The 20,645-nt window shown below is 38.8% G+C and overlaps 1 protein-coding gene across 4 annotated transcripts in view; it reads right to left on the bottom strand.

Annotated features, from left to right (window-relative positions):
* Nucleotides 1-8,996: 8,996 nt before the first annotated feature.
* The window catches only part of epha7 (eph receptor A7), a 78,736-nt gene continuing 67,087 nt past the window's right edge, over nucleotides 8,997-20,645 (bottom strand). For 2 of the 4 annotated variants that reach the window (XM_073856001.1, XM_073856003.1), the window contains exons 10-17: nucleotides 19,035-19,148; nucleotides 18,404-18,589; nucleotides 18,029-18,090; nucleotides 17,672-17,881; nucleotides 17,199-17,348; nucleotides 13,791-13,984; nucleotides 12,325-12,480; nucleotides 8,997-12,034 (exon numbers count right to left, since the gene is read on the bottom strand). In XM_073856001.1, coding sequence (XP_073712102.1) covers nucleotides 11,920-12,034; nucleotides 12,325-12,480; nucleotides 13,791-13,984; nucleotides 17,199-17,348; nucleotides 17,672-17,881; nucleotides 18,029-18,090; nucleotides 18,404-18,589; nucleotides 19,035-19,148 — 1,187 coding nt within the window. In that variant the 3' untranslated portion in view covers nucleotides 8,997-11,919. Of the gene's footprint in view, nucleotides 12,035-12,324; nucleotides 12,481-13,790; nucleotides 13,985-17,198; nucleotides 17,349-17,671; nucleotides 17,882-18,028; nucleotides 18,091-18,403; nucleotides 18,590-19,034; nucleotides 19,161-20,645 lie in introns of all 4 variants that reach the window. The other 2 variants (XM_073855999.1, XM_073856000.1) reach the window with 1 other exon arrangement.

Genomic DNA, 20,645 nt, shown 5'->3' on the forward strand with positions numbered 1-20,645 from the left:
ATCAGCTGGGTTTATCAGAGCAGCATCCAAACATCTGTTAGCGCCTCTGTCACCACTGCAGATAAATCATTTCATATTCAAGAGTCTCTCTGCCGTTTTCCTGCATGTCATTCATTCGGGCTGATTGTTGTGTGGTTTGCAGAGCGATATGTGATTACTGACATGGGAAAAAACAAGGCAATTGCACAGGGATAGGAATAGCAGTAAGAAATCGTCAAACAATTTCGTGCCAATGCACCAGATGTCTTTCTCAGTGATATTCATGACTGCTGTTCAGCAAGAATGAAATTAATCAGTTTGGGTTGTCATCCATGCTTAAACTTTACACGGTCATTTGGAAAAATCCAAGGAGTGCGTCTGCCCAGTTCGATTTATAATCAAAGGAACAGATTTTCAAATGATTCCCAGAGCATGCCTTATGGCCATTATTGTGATGCATGATTAGTTCAACTTCTGGGGTCATGTGTTGAAAGATGATCAGAATTGATGTACAGTAACTAATAATGAGTTAAACAGTGCTGAAACATTTTAAATACTTTAATAATTATTTCATTATACATGTGAAATTGATAAGAAACATGATATTGTCTGCATTCTTGTATGTTTTGTATTGTGTAGCTTTATGTAGCAATGTATAGCATGTTTTCATGTGCTTCATACTGTATTACAAATTGCTATACTAGGGATTCACCATGTTGATGTCTGATTTGCCGATGCTGTTTATAGGCTGATATCCATCTCTACATAGTGCTGGGCAAAGATTAATTGTGATTAATTGCGATTAATCGCATGCAAAATGTATGAGTGTGTGCTGTCTGTAATTATTATGTATATATAAATACACACGCATTCATGTATGTATTTAAGATACATTTACACGTGTATACACTGTAAAAAATGTCTGTAGAAATTACAGTATTAATGGGTATTACTGGCAACTAGCTGCCAGTAACTTATTGTAGATTTTACATTTATGTTATTTACTGACCACATTTTGTTCAAAGTTAAATGAACATGAAACATTTTTTGACTTTATCTTCTACAGTAAGTTACTGGCAACCAGCTGCAAAATTACAGCAAATTTTTTAGAGTGTATATATATATGTGTGTGTGTGTATTTATTTATTTATATTTTATATATTCTATATGATATATTAATTAAAAAATATATATATATATATATATATATATATATATATATAAATAAAACATTTCTAAAATGAATATATGTATGTGAGCGTGTTTAAATATACATAATAATTACACACGGTACACACACATATAGTATGCAAAAAACTTTTTTTTGTATTCGATTAATCGCAATTAATCTTTGCCCAGCACTACTATTTTGATCTACTGTAGGAACAAGTATTTATTCAGTTCAATTTGTTTATTTGTCACACACAGTTTTATACAGTAAGTTAAATGTAGTAAACTAACATTATTTTTAACAACGTAAATATTTTTCAGAGTCGTCTATTATTATTCGGTTATTATTTCACAACATTGTAAAGTGTCACCATGTTTATTTATTGCCCTCATTCTTAATCAACCAGGAATCAGCTGCAACCTGTCAGAAATATATACACTGTTCTTCAGTGATCAGATAGTATGGGGTTTTACAGATCTTCTCCATTCATCTCGTATCCAAGCCCATCAAAGCCTCCGGGATTCTTCATGCGCTGCCTATTATTATGAGTAATATCCCACATCTTTTGCGAGATGAACTGATAATGGTGTCACAATGCTGTCACACATCTCCACAATGGGCTATTCTCCCATCTGTTGAGCATTTTGTGCCTTGCATTACTGTCTGGTGAAGTCTGAGGCATAGCAGACACTTGCGTGACCTCCATATCTGACCCCTGTATCCAGAAAGCCCACGCAGATCCAACGGTCCGACCTGTGCGTTTTGTTGAGGTCACATCTGTCAGATTCCTGTTGCTGTCCATTCTGTCCCTGAAAAATGGGTTCCTTAGGACGTTTATGTTTAATTATTCATTCAACTTACATCCTTTGATCATCATTTTTAATTTGTCTGAATGAATAGTTTTCTAGCTTTCTTTTCCACTACAGCACTTGTATAAAGGAGAGGAAATAAAGGATTTGCAAATGAAAAGCAGTTATCCCAGTCTAAAATTCATGAAAAATAAAATGCTAATCTATCTTGCTGACCTTTGAAACCTCTTTGGGTTTTATTGTTGTGGCAGCCATTTCGGTTCCATCCACACCTGCAGTCATTTCACCATCATAAATGAATTTCTGTCCTTCCAAATATGAGCTGTCCATGCCACAGGCCGGCTAATAGTGGCAACGCTATTACTCATCCCGGTCTTGCATGCCTTTGAGGAAACTATCATATCTGCCAGATCCATCACAGAAGGCATCAGGCAGCCTGTGAAATTGATCATCTGCTCAGGAGATGGGAGAAGATGGCAGAGAACGGACACATATTTTACTGATCCCTTTAAATACTTAATGCCATAAGGTGCCATGAGAAGAAAGAGATTTTTCGGCAGTGAAAACGCACGACTGAAAGGCTTTAGGTGTAGCATTATATGATAACATCTAAATGGCTTTTAATAAACACACAACGTTCTGGTTTTTAAATCTTATTGGACGAGAGGTTTCCAAACTGCTGATAGGATCAGAAAGCTTTACTGCTCTGTATCACTCAGTCACAGTAACCACTAAAACAAATACTGTGATAGAGATGCTATTTGCTAGCCATGGTTGTTATTTCTATTGTGACAAGAGTTTGGATGCACTTTGAAATAACAATGGCAAATCCTGAATCGTTTGTTTGCTTTAGCTCTTTCCTCGCCATTGACGAGTTATCTTGTCAATTAAGAGAAAACATTTGCATAAATAGAAACGTCTTCGTGTTGAGGTTTTATGTTAATCTGTAATACCGCGATAAAAAAACGGAAGCATTTTTTTTTACTAAATTTAAACTCTGTGTTTGTTTTGATAATCGTTCTGAATTAGGGGTCTCATTTATAAAATGCTGCATGGAAACCGTCCTACATTTGATCTTACAGTCATTTATCAAAAATGCGTACGTGTGATTCATAAAACGAATTTAAGCACAGAAAATATGCGTATCTTTTTTTTTCAGATGTAAAATTTATAAATCCCAAATGATCTTGAACTTGTGCGCAGCTGAGCACTTTCAGATCTCCGCCTTTAAACGATGCATAATAATGTCATAGACATATAAAAGAGCACTTGTCAATGTTTAAACCCAATTTCGAGCAGCAAGAATGGCTTATATTGTCAAAAACCTGCAACAATCGGACAATCAAAAGTGTGTACGTCTGCTCAGACCCTGACATGGCGCTAAGCACTTTTCCAAGTCCAAGACAGTTTTTATAAACTTTGTGACACACTTTATGATCAAATCTGTGCTTATGCACGCTTTATAAATGAGACCCCTGATCTCTAACAAAATTCCTTCACAAAAATGCAATTATTTAAGCTTTTTGCTTAATTTTTTTTTTTTTTTTTTAAGAAAAATACCCATGTTTATGAGTTTAGAAAAAAATTATAGAAAGGATTAAACTTTTTTCCCATTTTGTTTGTGTGTTTGTTCTTTCTTTTGATATATTTGTATGTTTATATATTTTTAGAAGAAAATTTTCCTATAAGGGATTTTGTGAAACTTCTGCGAAAATCAAAATTAAAAAAAAAAAGATTTATACATCAACTGAAAGCTTAAAAATAAGCTTTCCATTAATATATGGTTTGTGAGGATAGGATATTTGGCAGAGATAAAACCTTTTGATATTTTGGAATCTGAGGGTGCACAAAATGTAAATATTGAGAAAATCGTATTTATAGTTGTCCAAATTAAGTCCTTAGCAACACATATTATTAATGATGAATTCATCTCTGATATATTTACAGTAGAAAATGTGCAAAATATCTTTATGGAACATGATCTTTACTTAATATGTATGATTTTTGGCATGAAATAATTGATAATTTTGACCCACACAATGTATTTTACAAATAGACACACTAAAAAGGATTTGTTATTTTTTTACACATTGTTTGTGTCATGCTATTTGTAATTTTGTGTTGATTTGTGTTAAAAAGGACAACAAGACAACAAAATGTGTTGTTCCAATAGATGTGTGTAGTTTTTAACACATCAGCGTACCCATGCTACTTTTGACTGGTTTTGTGGTCCAGGGTCACATAAATACTTATTCATTTTAATTATACATTTTCCATTATTATCCTCTATACTACAATTGTGTTGTTATAACCAGTAAGTATTTTACAAGGTGGCATGTTAATTTGTAGGAAGTTGTATGATGTGAATCATATAAAAATGTACGATTATCAGGAAAAAGCAATAATAAAGCCCCACCCCTAAACCCAAAGTCACTTAAAGCAGACCGTACAAACACGTACGACTTAGAACGCCAAAAATTAGCATTTGCTGTGAGAAGGTGTAAACAGCTGTAAGCTGATAAACTGTTCGTTTGTGACACTCTTGTTTCTTTATGTTGCTTTGATACAATAATCCAGTCATGACATTGCTCTCTATTCAACACAACTATAATGTTGATAATGCAAGATCAGTGCCCCTCCAAAACTTATAGATTGTAAATGGATAGGTCTGTTATCTTTGCGCATAGAGTGGTTTTGTCTGGCAGGGAACGATGCCTCTTTTAATAGGAATGGCTGATTATTGATGTTATTATACAGTAACAGGCTCGCTGGTTCCCCTGGCAAAAATAAGCACTCACAATCATTACTGCATTACAGTGCACAGGGATGGTAATTACTACCCAGAAACTTTTCTGCACCTTGCCAATTACACGGTACATCCCATTTTCATAGGTATTGTATAACCAGCAAGGAATATATTAAAACGAAAAAAATAATAATGATAATATAAAAGAAGAAAGGACAACGCGCACACTAAATATACACACACTGCATCAAACTGTTTTACTTAATTTAATAATTTGTTTTTTTTATATGACAATACAATGACATTAATGAAACTGAATGACTGGTGATTAATTTAATTGTTCTCAGTGAAACGTGTAATCAACCGTCCTTTATATACTGTAAACTTAACTGTACTTGTGCTGTGTTATAGTGCTGAGTTGAGGCCGATTCTCTTGGGAAACTTTCAGCAGGTTTCACGCTGAGCTGTTTTCATTAGTTGAATTTGACATCTGAATGCGCTAAAGCCGTGTAGCACTTGTACACCTGACAAAATGAACAGTTTACGACAGTTACCCAGTTCATTAATGTCAAACATACACATACCCCGATGCCTAAGCTACAGTGCAGTAAACGGTATCATTTTGTACCTGTTTTATTTCTTTCCTTTATAGAGATGCCAAAATAATAAAATATTGCACAGACCGAACACCCACAGACCAGAGACTCAGGGTAAATTTACTTGATAATAATGTGCTAAAAATGGTAATGTTATTGAAAAGTCTCACGACGTGTCGACGACAGTGTTGTCTAAACTATCCATCTACACAGATCCCCAAAAACAAGTAAAAACTCTGTATTATGCATGTAAGGCCAGTAGCTGGCAATTTTGCATAATGTCCAAATATCTCAAATGCATGCACATGATGTCACCAATTTCACTAATTGGAGTTTATATAGTTTACATTGAGCCAATAACAGTATCAGTTTCAAAAACTTTAACTTAGAAGCTTGTGTTTTGAAGACCCCAAAATACTGTTGTTGTGTAAATGAATGTCAAAATGCAAAAAAGAAATAAAAATATTAGTTTATGGAGGACACATTTTGCTGCGAACATAATGCCGCACACAAGTGCCAGTAATCGTCTGTAAAGCTGAATAAGCAAAGACCAGAGCTTACACTGACATTTTTCCACTATAATGAAAAATATAGAAAAAACCCAAATATAGAGGAAAACACAATCCCACCTCAAACTCAAGCTCTTATTCGAGTTACAAGCTACTAAAAATGTATAATTGTCTTTGCATATTATGCTGAAATGAGAGAAATATTACACACCTCATCTTTACTTTAATGTCTTCAGACGTTGATTAGATTAAAAATACATAAAGGAAAATTATAAAGTGTGATTCAGAGCCATGCTGTTGTTTCAAGCATGGACCAAACTACACAACCATAGTGCAGTAGTGTACAGCACAGAAATCTGAGACAGTAGGTACGTTTACATGCAACCAAATAATTAGTTTGTAATCGTATTTATGGCTCAATCTTATTGAAAAGCCTTCATGTAAACACCTTAATCAATACGATTGATTAGGATGCAAATTTGGATCGTATTGAAAGAGGTGGTGTAGTCCGATCTGTGATCCGATCATCAGGAGAAAAGTATGCATGCAAACACATGAAACGTAGTATTTTCTCAATCGGATGCAAAATACCTTGTGCACATGCGCAGAACATTTGTGCTTAAGTTCACATCTCACATAATTCTCGTCACAGAAACATGAAATAGCAAGGCAATGGGAACGCATTATTAAGGTAATGGGGTCACGCGCTGTACGTTGTACGTTCTGCAGGATTCATGTGTACTTTTATAACATTAGGCTACATAAAGCAAGAAAATAGCGTTGTGCCTTTTTGAAAATTGTGTTTTCACAAATTTTAGCAACCCAGCTTTGTACATTTATTCAGAAATAAAGCCTGAACTTGACAAGAGATGTTAGTGTAGCCAAGTCCTCTGCTTTTTTCCAAGTTCCGATTTGGGCTACTGTTTAAACTTGTCTCCGTGGGTTGTTTTTTTCTTGCGGGTTAATAATGAAAGGATTTCGTTCATTAGTTATTGGTATTTGGACTGTGATAGTCATTGGGATACATTTAGGCTAGTTTTGAATGTCGATTGGGATGGTTTTGATCTGAATCTGGCAACCCTGGCTGTGCGCAGACGTTCGGTTCGGATTCTATCGAATGTACATGTAAACGAACATTTTAATCAGATTGCAATGTTTAGGGTGCATGTAAACTGTATTGTCGTAACCTTCAATCTGATTAAATTCAGTCGGATTGTAAAATATTGCACAGACCGAAGACCCACAGACCAGAGACTCAGGGTACATTTACTTGATAATGATGTGCTTAAAATGGTGTAGTCCGATCTGTGATACGATCTTCAGGAGAAAAGTAGGCTACACATGTAAACACGTAAATTGTAGTTTTTTCAATCGGATGCCAAAATACCTTGTGCACATGCGCAGAACATTTGTGCTTAAGTTCACATCTCACAAAATTCTCATCACAGAAACATAAAATAGCAAGGCAATGGCAACGCATTATTAAGGTAATGGGGTCACGTGCTGTACATTCTGCAGCATTCATGTGTACTTTTATAACATTAGGCTACATAAAGCGTTGTGACTGAAAATTGTATTTATTGCCTATATCTGAAGACTTCTTATACGGTAAACAACTTTCACTAACCCAACTTTGTACATTTATCCAGAGATAAAGCGTGAACTCGACAAGAGATGCTAGTGTTGCCAAGTCCTCTGCTTTTTTTGAGTTCCGATTTGGGCTACTGTTTAAACTGTCTCCGTGTTAATAATGAAAGGATTTTGTTCATTAGTTATTGGTATTTGGACTGTGATAGTCATTGGGATACTTTTGGGCTAGTTTTGAATGTCCATTTTGAATCTGGCAACCCTGTCTGTGCGCTTGCGCAGATATTCGGATTCTATAGAAAGTACATGTAAATGAATGTTTTAATCAGATTGCAATGTTTAGGGTGCATGTAAACTGTATTGTCGTAACCTTCAATCTGATTATATTCAGTCAGGTTGACAAAATGTTGTGCATGTAAACATAGCCACTGTGTGTTACACTTTGCAGAATGTGAAATTGGACCGAACGCACAAGCAAGAATCCAGACATGAAGCTTAAAGTAACAGCTGGCCAATATCTTGCTTTGGATCTCACTTGATTTGCTATCAAAAATCCGCTATCATGTTTCTCTTCTATGATGAATCGAATTTTTCCTCTCATGTAAAGAAAGACAGATTTCCCCAAATAGTCAAAACAGAGGCCAATGTGCATTTTTCTTATCTAAACCAGAGGGTTGTGATCCTTCTTTCGAGTCATCGTAAAAAGCAAGTGATACGGTTTCCATTTCCATGTTTTTGCAAGCAATTTAAGCTTCTAAAATGATATCTGATTGTTGAGGGTTTTATTAGATGTAAATTACAAGATAACAATTTGATTGTTCATGTTTGAGTTTGTTTTCCTTTTTTTCCTCCCTTTATCTTGTACTTTGAAAACGTGCCTCCTACAAACAAAAGCTCGTCTTTTACATGATAAGCCTTCATCTGGGGACCCCTGTAGGAAAGTGAAGATTTGGAAGTAAAAATTTGACATATAAACATAAACTGCAAATGTCATGAAATTAATTTTACAGTTATATCAAGTGTAAAACAGAGCCTAGTCATTTTTGATAGAAGAAAGATTTGCAGGATTAATATTAGACCGTGGTCAGAAAACACTGTACTGTATCAGGGTCCCAGTCTTTTAGCAATCATGTTTAGCTGCACGTTTTCAACAAGATGAGGATAAAATTCACCCCCAAGTTAATAAAATAAATATCAGAATATCTACAGAGATTTAATCTTTGTAAACCCATTAGGTCTTCTCTGTTTAACTCCCAAAGGGGCCACGGCTTAATCTTCCCATGTCTAGGGTTTTGGATAATGTCTTTATAATGACACAATCCAGGATACTGTCATGAGCAGGGTCATCAAACATCTCTCTCTTCCTCTCTCTCGCTTTCTTTTTTTTCTCAATATGTAATGTTAATGCTCAGAGAGTCATAGAGGTCGAAGAAGGAGAGCAAAAATCCCAAATGGTATATCAGCCATTTAAAATATACTTTGAGTGTTTGTTAAATTGCACAATAGGGAAACTCTCAAACTCTGTGGTGGAAATCGTTGGGGCTCAAACTGAAATACTGCAAACCAATCATTTGCAGCAATAAAACACACAGACGCAGCTAAAGAGATTGCATTATATTTCCAAAAATATATGTACAGTCTATTACAAAGGTTACAAAGCAAAAAAAAGAGGTCTATGTAACAAGAAATTGTCTAGGTAAATGACCATACAGTTTCTCAATTGGGGAAAATACTTTTCTGACCAATGAATACTCTCCATACTCTTGCCACAGAAAAATAAATAATAAATTGACAATTCAATTAAAACTGTACATTTTTCAACCTAAAAGAGAAAAAAAATTCTAAAATGGAAACCTATTAGCTCTCTTTGGTCCTAAATGAGAAATTATGTACAACTGAAATAGTGAAGGTAACAATAATCAGCTGCGTGTGAGATAGAAAAATATAGTGCATTTTCAATGAGCTCACTACAGAGTACTTGAGTGAAAAAAGAAACGACAATTATAAATAAAATATACAAGTTTTACAGTTTGAACATACACAAATTGTCCTCTGGTTTCGTGATTACTCTGACACAATCAACAGTGCTGAACTCTTTGGAATATTCCATTTCATTTTTGTCTAGATGGGGTCTCTTTATTGTCTTACGTCGTAAGAAGATACCCTGGTGCACCGTGAACTCAATCAATCCACAGCACAGACTGTCAAGACTATCAAACCAGAAACGTTTACAAAATAGCGAAAAATAACAAAAATCGACAGACTTGTCATTGACCCGTACAATGGCCTCAATGTGGGATTGATTGAATCCAGGCATTAATCTCAAATTGGCTCAAATTGCTGTCACTACAGGGGCCCCTGATCCATACGGAGAAGTTAAGGGCCTACGAGGGACCCGGGAGGCCCGGCGCGTGAGATCAGAGCATGGGGAGAGTGAACTGCGTGACTGCAGCTACCGCTGAAGCTCGGGAGGTTTGTGCTGACCGAGAGCCTTTCCGCTTGCGTTCAATTCAAAGGCCTGGCATGGGCTCAGTGCTGAGGTTTGCGAGATACAGGATGGGCCCTTAACCGGGGCGTGATATAATCCGAGTGGGACTCGCGCACATGCACAAAACCCAGCTGGGTTTGGGCCGTAACGCTGGGCCACAAAAGAGACATTAAATGATGGCTTTTGAAAAGCATTCAGCTAATCCTCCCGTGATGCTGTGTACAGATGGCTATACCTTGACTTCCGACACAATCGAGAATAGGTTTGCACAGCGGTTAAAATAGGCATCCACTTGCCAAAATAATGAAAAACACTGTGTTGTTAATGTTGAAAATGTCACACATTTCTGATTTCAGAATAAATAACGCATACTTTTGTGCTCCAGGCTGAGTAAAATGGAAGAAATCTACTGCGGCCCAGCAAGTGTTTTGGAAGGTAAAATGCAATTGAACGAACTATTTACCACCAAAATGCTCTTGACGCAGTTCGTTCGTCAAAGTGGAAGGCGGTTATTGGCACTAAAAGAACATATTTAAAACGTTCAAGCTTTCAACAACGTGAGGGATGGAAGAAACAAGAACAAATAAATTCAACATTCAACATCATATATAACAATTTTTGACAAACGCATTCAATTTTACAATACTGCTGCTGATTCGTGACTTTATGCAGTACATAGTAAAAGTCTATACAGCACCTCTCAACCGTGAGTAATTATTGCTCATATTGGTCAGTCTCTCCCCAACTCGGCCTTGATCTCACAAAAATCGTAATACTTAAAAATAAGAGCAATAGTTGACTTTTTTAAGGCAGTATTACTCCTTTGCACCACAACAATGAAGTCAGTCAGCCACTAGGAATAAACTAACCGATATTAAACAAAAAATAAAACTAAATACTGGATTCATTGGTGGAACAAATGTAATAATTCTTAATTAAAATAACCTAATGCTTTTTTTGTTTGTTTTTTGTTCCTGTCTTTATAGTAAATAATATCAATATTAAAAAGGACACGATCAACAACAGCACTGATAAGATCAAATTCATTCATGTGGTAAATATAAACTTATAAAGAATATTGCCACCGTAATAGTTGTTACGATAAAAAATCCACCTGAAGTGGTTCTCAATTGTCTTTGTACTTTGTCTACTATGTCATGTAGGATCATAAAATAAACTGTCTGTTCGGGCTATTCTTAAACGCAACCAGTGAAAAACAACACCCTCAGGATCTTCATATAACCACGTCTGTAAAAAACTGTGGGATATTTCGACTTGATATAAAAGACTACTGCAGGACAGATGCTTCAGTCTGGAGAGAGCTTCATGTAAATAGTGCTGGCTGGAGAAGTCAAACCTCCTCTTTCGACTTTCAGCCTCTGGTTCTGTCTCTTTTATCCTCGGATGAGACATTTTACCCTGTTGTCAGTTCCGTAACACAATCCAAAAATAAATGAGCTAACACGAATTGAGCAGAAGAGTAACGTACCACATCGTCTCAATGCGGTTATTCCAAATCAAAACGAATAAAATCTCTCCGAACTCACTTTAAATCTTTTCTATAAGAATCAGACTTGCTTATTTTAATATTCACCCTTTTCGATAAAAAAAAACTAAATCAGTGAAATTTATACCAACTCTATGTAAATTCGCAAACATTTGTGACCGTAAAGTCAGGACAGTCCATACAAAGCATAAAAATCTTCTCAAACGCTCCGTCTCTAAGTGATTTGGTGAGTTCTTTGGAGCTTTGGGAGTCCAATGTCCATGTAGGATTCTCCTTTTCCACGTTTGCTGTGTCCTCTCTCCGTTTCTTGGTTTTCAGCACCTTCGCCAAAAAAATCCTTCGCCAAAAACAAAGGAATGATTCTGTTCTGCCAGTTCCGGAAGGTTAATCGCACCCGGGAGGGCACGGCGAGTGTTTTGTTTGTTGTCTTCTGGTATTATTTTCCTGTGATTATCAGCGCTCTGCGGTGCTGTCCTGGAGAGTTCCAATTGGTCGGACCGGGCGGGGGGAGGGGCGGCCGACGCCCGTTACACCTGAACTCCCGTGCCGTGAAGATGAATCATCTGGGCTCTCATAGTCTGTATACTGCTCATGATCTTCTTCTGATGGCCCACCAAGGAGATTCCCAAACTCATTACGTCCCTAAAGCAGAAACACAACGTTCATAAATCACAGCGATGGAGCATGAAGCGCCTGAGAGGTATTTCATTAATGGAGCAAAAGGAAATGGAAAAAAGGGCCATATTAACTACAGCATGACAAGGCGTATGAGTATGAGTCAAGTGCTCTGATTAAAATTCAGCGAGATGCCAGGTTTATATAGTGAATGAAAGCTAAGAAAATTACTCTTAGAAGGTTTCCTTGAGGTGAGACAATGCATTACTAAAGAGCTTTGTGACTGTACAGGAAAGTTCGTGGTGACGTTTTCTTACTCGATAGTCATTCTAGCGACGGTTTCCAGCGAGCCGTATCCGGCGGCTGTGAAGTTGTCTACGTATCGCTCCATCTTGATGGCTTCCAACCACTCGCCAACCAATCGGAAAGAGGTGAAATCTGGAGTGTTCTGGTCTAGCAGTGGGCTTATGGGTCTGGGGAGATAAAATGACAAAAATTGTAGGACTGCTACCACCATTTGTTAGTACTGGTACTAGGAATGGCCCAAAATTGATTAGCTGTCAGCCTAAAGTTAATGAGTTTATTTCACGCTTTATAAAAAAATTCTTGCTATATTTACAGTTTTCAGCTTCCCAATTTTCACATATACTGTACTGCCATAAGTTGTTCAGTTTTGATGTCGGGTGCTGCTTTTACACAAGCCGCAGTAGAGGTGTGAATCGCGAGTGATTTCAATGTTAAGTCAATGTGAAGACGCGTTGACGCACATCTGGAGGTCTTGCGGCGCAGATGAGGCATTTGGCACGGAAGAAGCGATTCCGCCTCATTCGCCCATCTAGTTCACGCGAATGGTGCTTTTTGACCCGCGTCGTTTATTTTCCCCCTATAGCAAGGTTACCAAATACGAATGCGCGAATGCAATGCATTCAAACTGTTCAAGCGGCAAACTAGGCACGGTAGACGCGATTTTGACGCCTGAAACGTGGTTGGTGTAAATGCAGCATTACTGTAGTTAAACATTTTCTTTTGATCAACTGAATATGCTACAGAGCACCTAAGGTGACATTGGAGTAAAAAAAATCTAAAGTTTAGTTTCATGTGCTCACGTGAAACTTTCATGTGCAGAATTTTTTTAGTTTCACATGTGCACGCACAAGTTTCACGTTACCACGCGATAGTTTCACGTGCGCATGTGAAACTAAACTTTATTTAATTTTTGCTCCATGTTCCCTTAGGGGCTCCATAATATACAAATGCTGTAACCTTAACATTTTATTATAGACAATTTTTTAAATAAAATTATTGATTTAGGAAACTGTGTATTACTATAATTCATTAATTTTTTATATAATATTAAAGGTTATTGTTTAATTCAAAAATGTGACATGCATTGTGACTGAATCCTTTATTAAATTAATACTACACCAAGGCCTGGAGTTCCCACAAGGCTTACATGTCTCAAACACTGATCATGACAATTGATTTAAAGCCCTTGTTACTGAACATAAGGGCATGGGTGCCGTATCGTTTTATTGATTCTCTCAGATTTATCTTTCATCTGTAAATCAAATACCGGACAGATGGATTTTTCTTGCAAATGTGCTCGTGACTCTATAGAAGGACTGCAGACATGTGCATAAAGTATAAACCATTGCAAGCAACATAAAAGCAAATCTATTCAACTTCTAAACATCATAAAAGCAAATCTGTCCTATAAACAGGGCCGTTTTCCTTGAGCAAAGATAGATAATGGTCGGGTGTAAAACAAAATGGGCATCCTTACCGCGTACACGTCCCCATTGGCGTTTTTAAGGTGTTGGGATTGCGGATCATTTTGTCGAGGATGCCGACGATCTGGTCGAACTTCGGTCGCTCGGCTCTATCTTTCTGCCAGCAGTCCAGCATGAGCTGATGGAGGCCAGGAGGGCAATCCATGGGGGCTGGAAGACGATACCCCTCCTCTATAGCCTTTATGACCTGCAAGATCACAGTGAAAGATGAAAAAATGAGTAAAGGTGTGAAAAAGTAGGAAGGAGACAAAAAAGACACAGTGCTGAATTCGCTAAGAATGAATGAATATGCTGGTCCACCTATCTGTTGTTGTTAACAGTACACAAAAGTGCCACAAATGTTTGGTGAATGCAGAAAGACAAAGAGACGAAAACGACCTATTAGTATCTAGACTGCAATATACACAAAGACGAAGCCTTTCCTGCACCTCAAGCTCTCTTTTTACATCCTCTCTCTATTTTGCTCATCCTTTAATCAGGACTCTGTAAACAGCAGCTTTGCCGGTTAAATCTTTCTGTGGTTTACCTCCAGCATTACGAGCTTCAACAGAGGAAAAGTAGGCTAACCAGATGTGATTATTCTTGCTCCGGTTATTAGAGTTTCCTGAGCACACGGAAAGTGCACCAATTGCTGAAACTGGCCAAAACTGCCAGCACACCGAGATGGGTCTGTTCACCAGCTGTCTGTGACCGTCATACCATCACGAGCCCATGTAATTAACCGAGCTAACAAGGCTATGGCCTAAACCGTAGATGATTGCATTGATGCTTGGATGTCTGTGTAGTTGAATAGCTCCACATGTCTAGGGTTTATGAATGTAACGGGACCGTGAGATAATAAATCCACCTGTTTTTTTTTTACTAAGCATGCTACACGTAAACAGATGAAACGATATAAGTCAACTAAACTGGGAATTGGGTTGTCCAGAGCTACGTTCTTTTCCCTCTTCTATTCCAGAGGAATAACTAAAGCAGACTGTTTATTTTCCCCAAATCCTCATCTGCTATTCTTGTCGTGTCTCTCCAAACAAGGCTTGAGCTATGGAAAGAAAAGTGTCAAAACAGAGAAAGTTGAAGAAATGTAAATATTCGTTTTTTCGGAAGCCCTCAAGGAGTTGTTTGGCTTCCCCCCAAAAAAGTTAGAAAAAATGTCTGGCGTTGAGGCATGACAAGTATCAACAATTCTTTAAGGTGCATGCTCAAACACAACATAATAACATTTACATTTATGCTAGTTGATCGCTGCTGTGGGTGGCTAGCATCATTAAAGAATTATGTTGCTAGCAATGTCTTGTAACTGCGCCAAAAGCATCTGACCGACATGTATAGCATAGCTGTCAACCATTCCGTTTTTCCTGGGATTCTCCCGTATTTTACCATTCTATCCTGCTATCATCCCGTTTAAATATTTTACCGTATCTTTCTATATTTTTAATCTTCTTATAAAAAACGTGATTATTAGCTGTAACATCTCACTCAAATGACATCCGCCAATAAATAAAGAAAAAGAATAGCATCTGATTCCCTAGTTAGCCGCGTGCAAAGTTACAAAAACTCCAGTGCACACCGCCACGCACATTCAGCAGGCACGTCCGCCCACTTCCCGTGTACACAAACTCGCACATTTGGATGTGCGCGTAGGAGTGTGCAGTGCATTATTTGTAACTTTGCGTATTGAGAAACACTGTTGTGCTTTACTGTTTCATGTAAAACATTGGTAAAGCTTAAAATACACTCAATATCCCTATTTTGAAAGGTATGATGTATAAAGTCCCAAAACAATGTAAAGTATTTAAAACCAGTGTAAAATATTCAAAAATGGTATGACACTCATGAAGAAATAATAATTCGTTACATTTATACAGCGCTTTTCTGCAGACCTCAAAGCGCTTTACATATGAATAGGGGAATCTCCTCAACCACCACCAATGTGCAGCATCCACCTGGATGATGCGACGGCAGCCATATTGTGCCAGAACGCCCACCACCACACACCAGCTTATTAGTGGAGAGGAGACCGAGTGATATAGCCAATTAGTATATATGGGGATGATGTTTGGCCAGGATGCCCTACTATTTTTCGGATGACATCCTGTGATTTTTAATGACCACAGAGAGTCAGGACCTCGGTTTAACGTCTCATCCGAAAGACGGTGCTTTTTTGACAGTATAGTGTCCCCGTCACTATACTGGGGTGTTAGGACCCATGCAGACCACAGGGTGAGCACCCCCTGCTGGTCTCACTAACACCTCTACCAGCAGCAACCTGGTTTTCCCAGGAGGTCTCCCATCCAAGTACTGACCAGGCTCAACCCTACTTAGCTTCAGGGAGCAAGCTGTCTTGGGCTACAGGGTGATATGGCTGAGAAAATATGTATAAAGACTTTGAGGAGGCCAAGCAGACCAGATTGAAAGTCTTTTCCAGTTTACTGAGCAATGTGCGAGAGACGGTTTCTGAATTGACTAAAACGCGGGAATTACAAGTCATCATTAGCCTCGCTGATAAGGGTTGTTTACCTTCTCTGAGGATGTTGAAGCCTGTGTAATTCTGAATTCAAAGAATAAGCCTAACAGAGCAGCGTACACAAGACGAGTGCCTACATACAGCGATGGATTAACAACACTTCTCCTCGCACATATTATTAGCCCGGTATCTGAATTTCAATCCGGTTCAAGTGGATCACCATGAACGGCTGTGATGGGAATGAGGAACAGAGCTCTGCCGTACCAATTTCTTCAAGACAAAAGCTTGGCCTGAGGATCAATTTTGAAGGTTTTGCATGGCTAAGCAGATATCATTGAATTGAATGACTTCTGGTAATGATGAACTTCGCTCACATTATCATTACTCATTGGAAATGATGTACAAAAAGCAACTCTGGAGGCGAAACACTTCCGGAAATCCATTAAAGCATTTTTTCCCAAAATGCATCATGCAACTAGGTCATTCCTGACAACGGCATTGACATCTGCCTTGGAATTTCAAAGCATCAGACCTGTTTAGATAATTGAATACCCACAGATTACCTTCTTGTTACGGTGATTCGAATTTTAGTACTACTTTTAGTTTTACAAGGCTATAAAGTGAGGCAAACTAACAAGAGTCTTTTTCAATCTGTTACAGCTGGCTTGATGGTGTGGAAACAACATAGATTTCACCCTTTTCTCGTTTCAAAGATTAAGAGATCTCTTGAAACTAATTAAAATATGTACAATCATAGCATACAGTCGATAGACAAGTCAATATGAGCACATATATACATAGCTTCAGTTGTAATTTTGCCATTGGTGATGATAACAGATACAGACATTTATCTGATCAATCTAGTTTGAGATGGGCATGATTAACCTTCATCTTAAAACCCTCCACCCATTTTTGTATCTATAAAAGAATAACTTACATCCTGATTGGACATGTCCCAGTAAGGTCGTTCCCCATAGGACATGACCTCCCACATGACAATCCCGTAGCTCCACACATCGCTGGCTGATGTGAATTTACGGTATTGGATGGCTTCCATTGCTGTCCACCGAACTGGGATCTTTCCACCCTGTTTAGAAAAGGGAGTAAAATATACATTCATTACAATACGCCCCTTTCTAAAAGCATTAACCAAAAAAAGAGAACTGATATTCCTTTGAGCTTGAGTAATTTACTGTTACCATGATATCTATTTACGCATTCTGTAATATAAATATTTAGGTCATACTAGTACTCCCTCGTATGGCTGTTCAACACCATATTCACCACAAGCAGCCGCAGGCAGCATCTATATTCGCTCCTCTCTGATGCACGAGTTGATTTGTTTATCCTGACAGCAGCGTGGGTTTCTAAGACGGGTACGGCGAGACAGCGCCAGCTTAATTGACTCACCGTCGTTGTGTAGACAGCCTCGGGATCGTCGTCAATCACTCTGGACAGGCCGAAGTCGGACACTTTACATACGAGATTGCTGTTGACTAGGATGTTACGCGCCGCCAGATCGCGATGGACGTAGCCCATGTCAGACAGGTACCTCATCCCCGCCGCGATGCCGCGCAGCATTCCCACCAGCTGTATCGCGGTGAACTGCCCGTCATGTTTCTGTGCAAGAAGAGAAACGCGACTGACTATCCATCTTTAATCCGTGCCCAGATACGAGGATTTGAAATGGTAAAACTCTGTGTAATGAACAGAACCGAAATGATATTGTGTGCACTGACCAGATTGTCTAGGGTGGTTTATACGTACCCTGAGGAAGGCATCTAATGAGCCATTTTCCATGTATTCAATTATTATCATGACTGGTTTTCCTGAAAGAGCAAAGAACAGACTCTATTAAAGTGAAGCGCAGCCAACAGACGCTGTACGAAAGCAGTAATGAGAAACAATTTGAAGACGATTCAACAACTGTCGAGTTTTCATTAGGATTTTTGGGAAGTTCATACAAAAATGTATTCAAATAAAGAAACTTGAGCTGAATTAAATTGTGAAAAGATATGTGACCAATAATAGCCAACATTTTAACTCTCTCAAAGCCTAATTTGCTAGAATAAAACCAAATGTATCCGGGAATTAGAGGAAGTGAATGAAAGCTCGGAAAACTGAAGTATATGAAATGCTCACCTCTGGTGACCACGCCCTCGAGATGGACCACGTTTGGATGATCGAACTGTCCCATTATGCTGGCCTCGCACAGGAAGTCCCGCCTTTGTTTCTCGGTGTAGCCTACTTTCAGCGTTTTTATAGCCACGGACACGTCCCTCTTTCCCGGCAGCTTCAGTCGTCCGCTGCACACCTCGCCAAACTCTCCTGCGATGAACACAACCACCCACAAGCTGAGTCGCAGAGATCCGCACCGACCTTAACACTGTTACCTGCGCCCGTGTTACCTAATGCATATCAGTCAAGCTGGCGGCAGGACTCGGCATTATATGATGCATCAGTACACAGGGGAGTGCAAGCGAGAGACCAGATAATTGGATATGCTATATAGAGGACACACTAACGCACTTATACGGTTTGTAACTAAAAGGAATGCGGCGGCAATTCATCAACGCTGATACATTTATGTGCATCCTGGCCTTAAGAGAAGACATATTAATTATAAACCAATCCTACAGCGGCGCTATCAATAACCAGGGGCCAGAGAGATGTTCGGGCCGCTATCGAGAGTGTAAATATTTGGCTGTCATTGTGATAAATGAGAGAGGTGGGTGACTAAAGTGAGGCAGCAAAGAAGACAGGAGAAGCTCACCTGCGCCGATAACCCGTTCAATCTTAATGCAAGATGCATCTAGCTCCTTGGCGAACTGATGGACAGCCCTGTTCGGGTCTTCATAAGTTTCGGGGTCAATGTAGGTTTTGGTGCCTGGAAATTTAACTGTAGAAGGGTAAGAGGATTACTGTTACGATTAAATATGCATGCCCACACACACACACACGCACGCACACACAGAAACCGTGATGGACGGATGCGATTACTGGAGGGTAGAAACACAGGGCTATGGGCTAAAGAGCCCAGTGTGATTGAGGATAGCATGTCAAAAGGTCTCCATCAAATAATAAAACCTATGCTTTTATTTCCTGCACAAACCGGTAATACATTTTCTTGTTAACATTCTCACAATTGAGCTGAAAGGGTATTAGCTGTATTGCATGGCAATAGCATTTGTAGCTGTCACTCAATGGGTAATGGGTTTTGTGAGTCTGAGCTATTGTTCGAATGTGCCAAAACTTTCATTTGGATGTTAAAGATATTTCAATACAATTCATAGTGAGGCAAAGAGCGAGACAAAACTACCAGAATTGCTTTTTTAGGGTATTTTGGGTACTGGTATGCTTGTGTCCTCAATAGGCTTTTTAGCCATACATGTAAAAAATAAATAAATAATAAAATAATCAAGGCTTCACTTGACTTTACGCCCAATTAATGTGTTCACCGACTCTTACCATCTAATCAAATCCTATAACAACATACACTGCTACCTGTCAACTTCAACATTAAGCTCCAATTAATGAGATGCAAAAACTAATAGGCTACATCATGCTGCGATGAAAATGACTACAAAGGACTGTTACTAACAAGTAATTAAATTACTAATCTGCAACAAAGCAATGCTGAAGAACACAGAGAGAAAGAGAGAGAGGGAGTGCATTTGCCTAATATTTCCTTTACTTTCGTGTTGGTCCACGACCATGACATAAGTAGACGGACGGCATTGTGCTCAAGTCATATGAAGTGGCATCTGATATTTGCCTTTTTCTCGCCCGCTATAATTGCTTCGTCCATCTAGGCTGTCAGTGAATCAGATAGAGCATGTTTATCACTGCTACCCGCTCGACACGACAGACAAATTGGGCTTACAAGGCAGGTGCGCACCTTATCTGCCGTTTGTCAACCCTGCCTTGTGGTTTTGCCTTGTAGAGTAGTTTCCTGTTTTAAGCTTTGACAGATGTTAGTTGTAGCTTTTGGGGTTGTTTTTGGCAAAGTTTTGCCACAACAGGGAAATGGCAAAGCCGGAAGAGGGGGTTGCCGTAGCGCGTGGGCAAGCGGGTTATGAGGTTGAGCAGCCCCTGTACAAGCAAGCTGTGCCACCTTGAACCTTTGTTTCCAAATCAGCAGTTTGCCTACAGCACTGATCATTAGCACAGCAAGTGTGGGAAGGCCATCACAAGCTCTATCTCCAGGGGCTTCATTAGGGACTGCTGAGAGGAAACATCTTACCGGCCGAGAGGCCTGGGTGCAGGGGTTTAAAATCAGGAGGAGTCAAACACCTAGAGGAACGTCTGTGAGGTCTAAGGGCTCTCTTTAGATCTGGAGCGAGAGGACTTGGCGGTTCAATATCTGCTAATGGCCTGTTTTTAT

This window comes from Misgurnus anguillicaudatus, chromosome 18, assembly GCF_027580225.2.
Source record: "Misgurnus anguillicaudatus chromosome 18, ASM2758022v2, whole genome shotgun sequence".
Classification (NCBI taxonomy): Eukaryota; Metazoa; Chordata; class Actinopteri; order Cypriniformes; family Cobitidae; genus Misgurnus; species Misgurnus anguillicaudatus.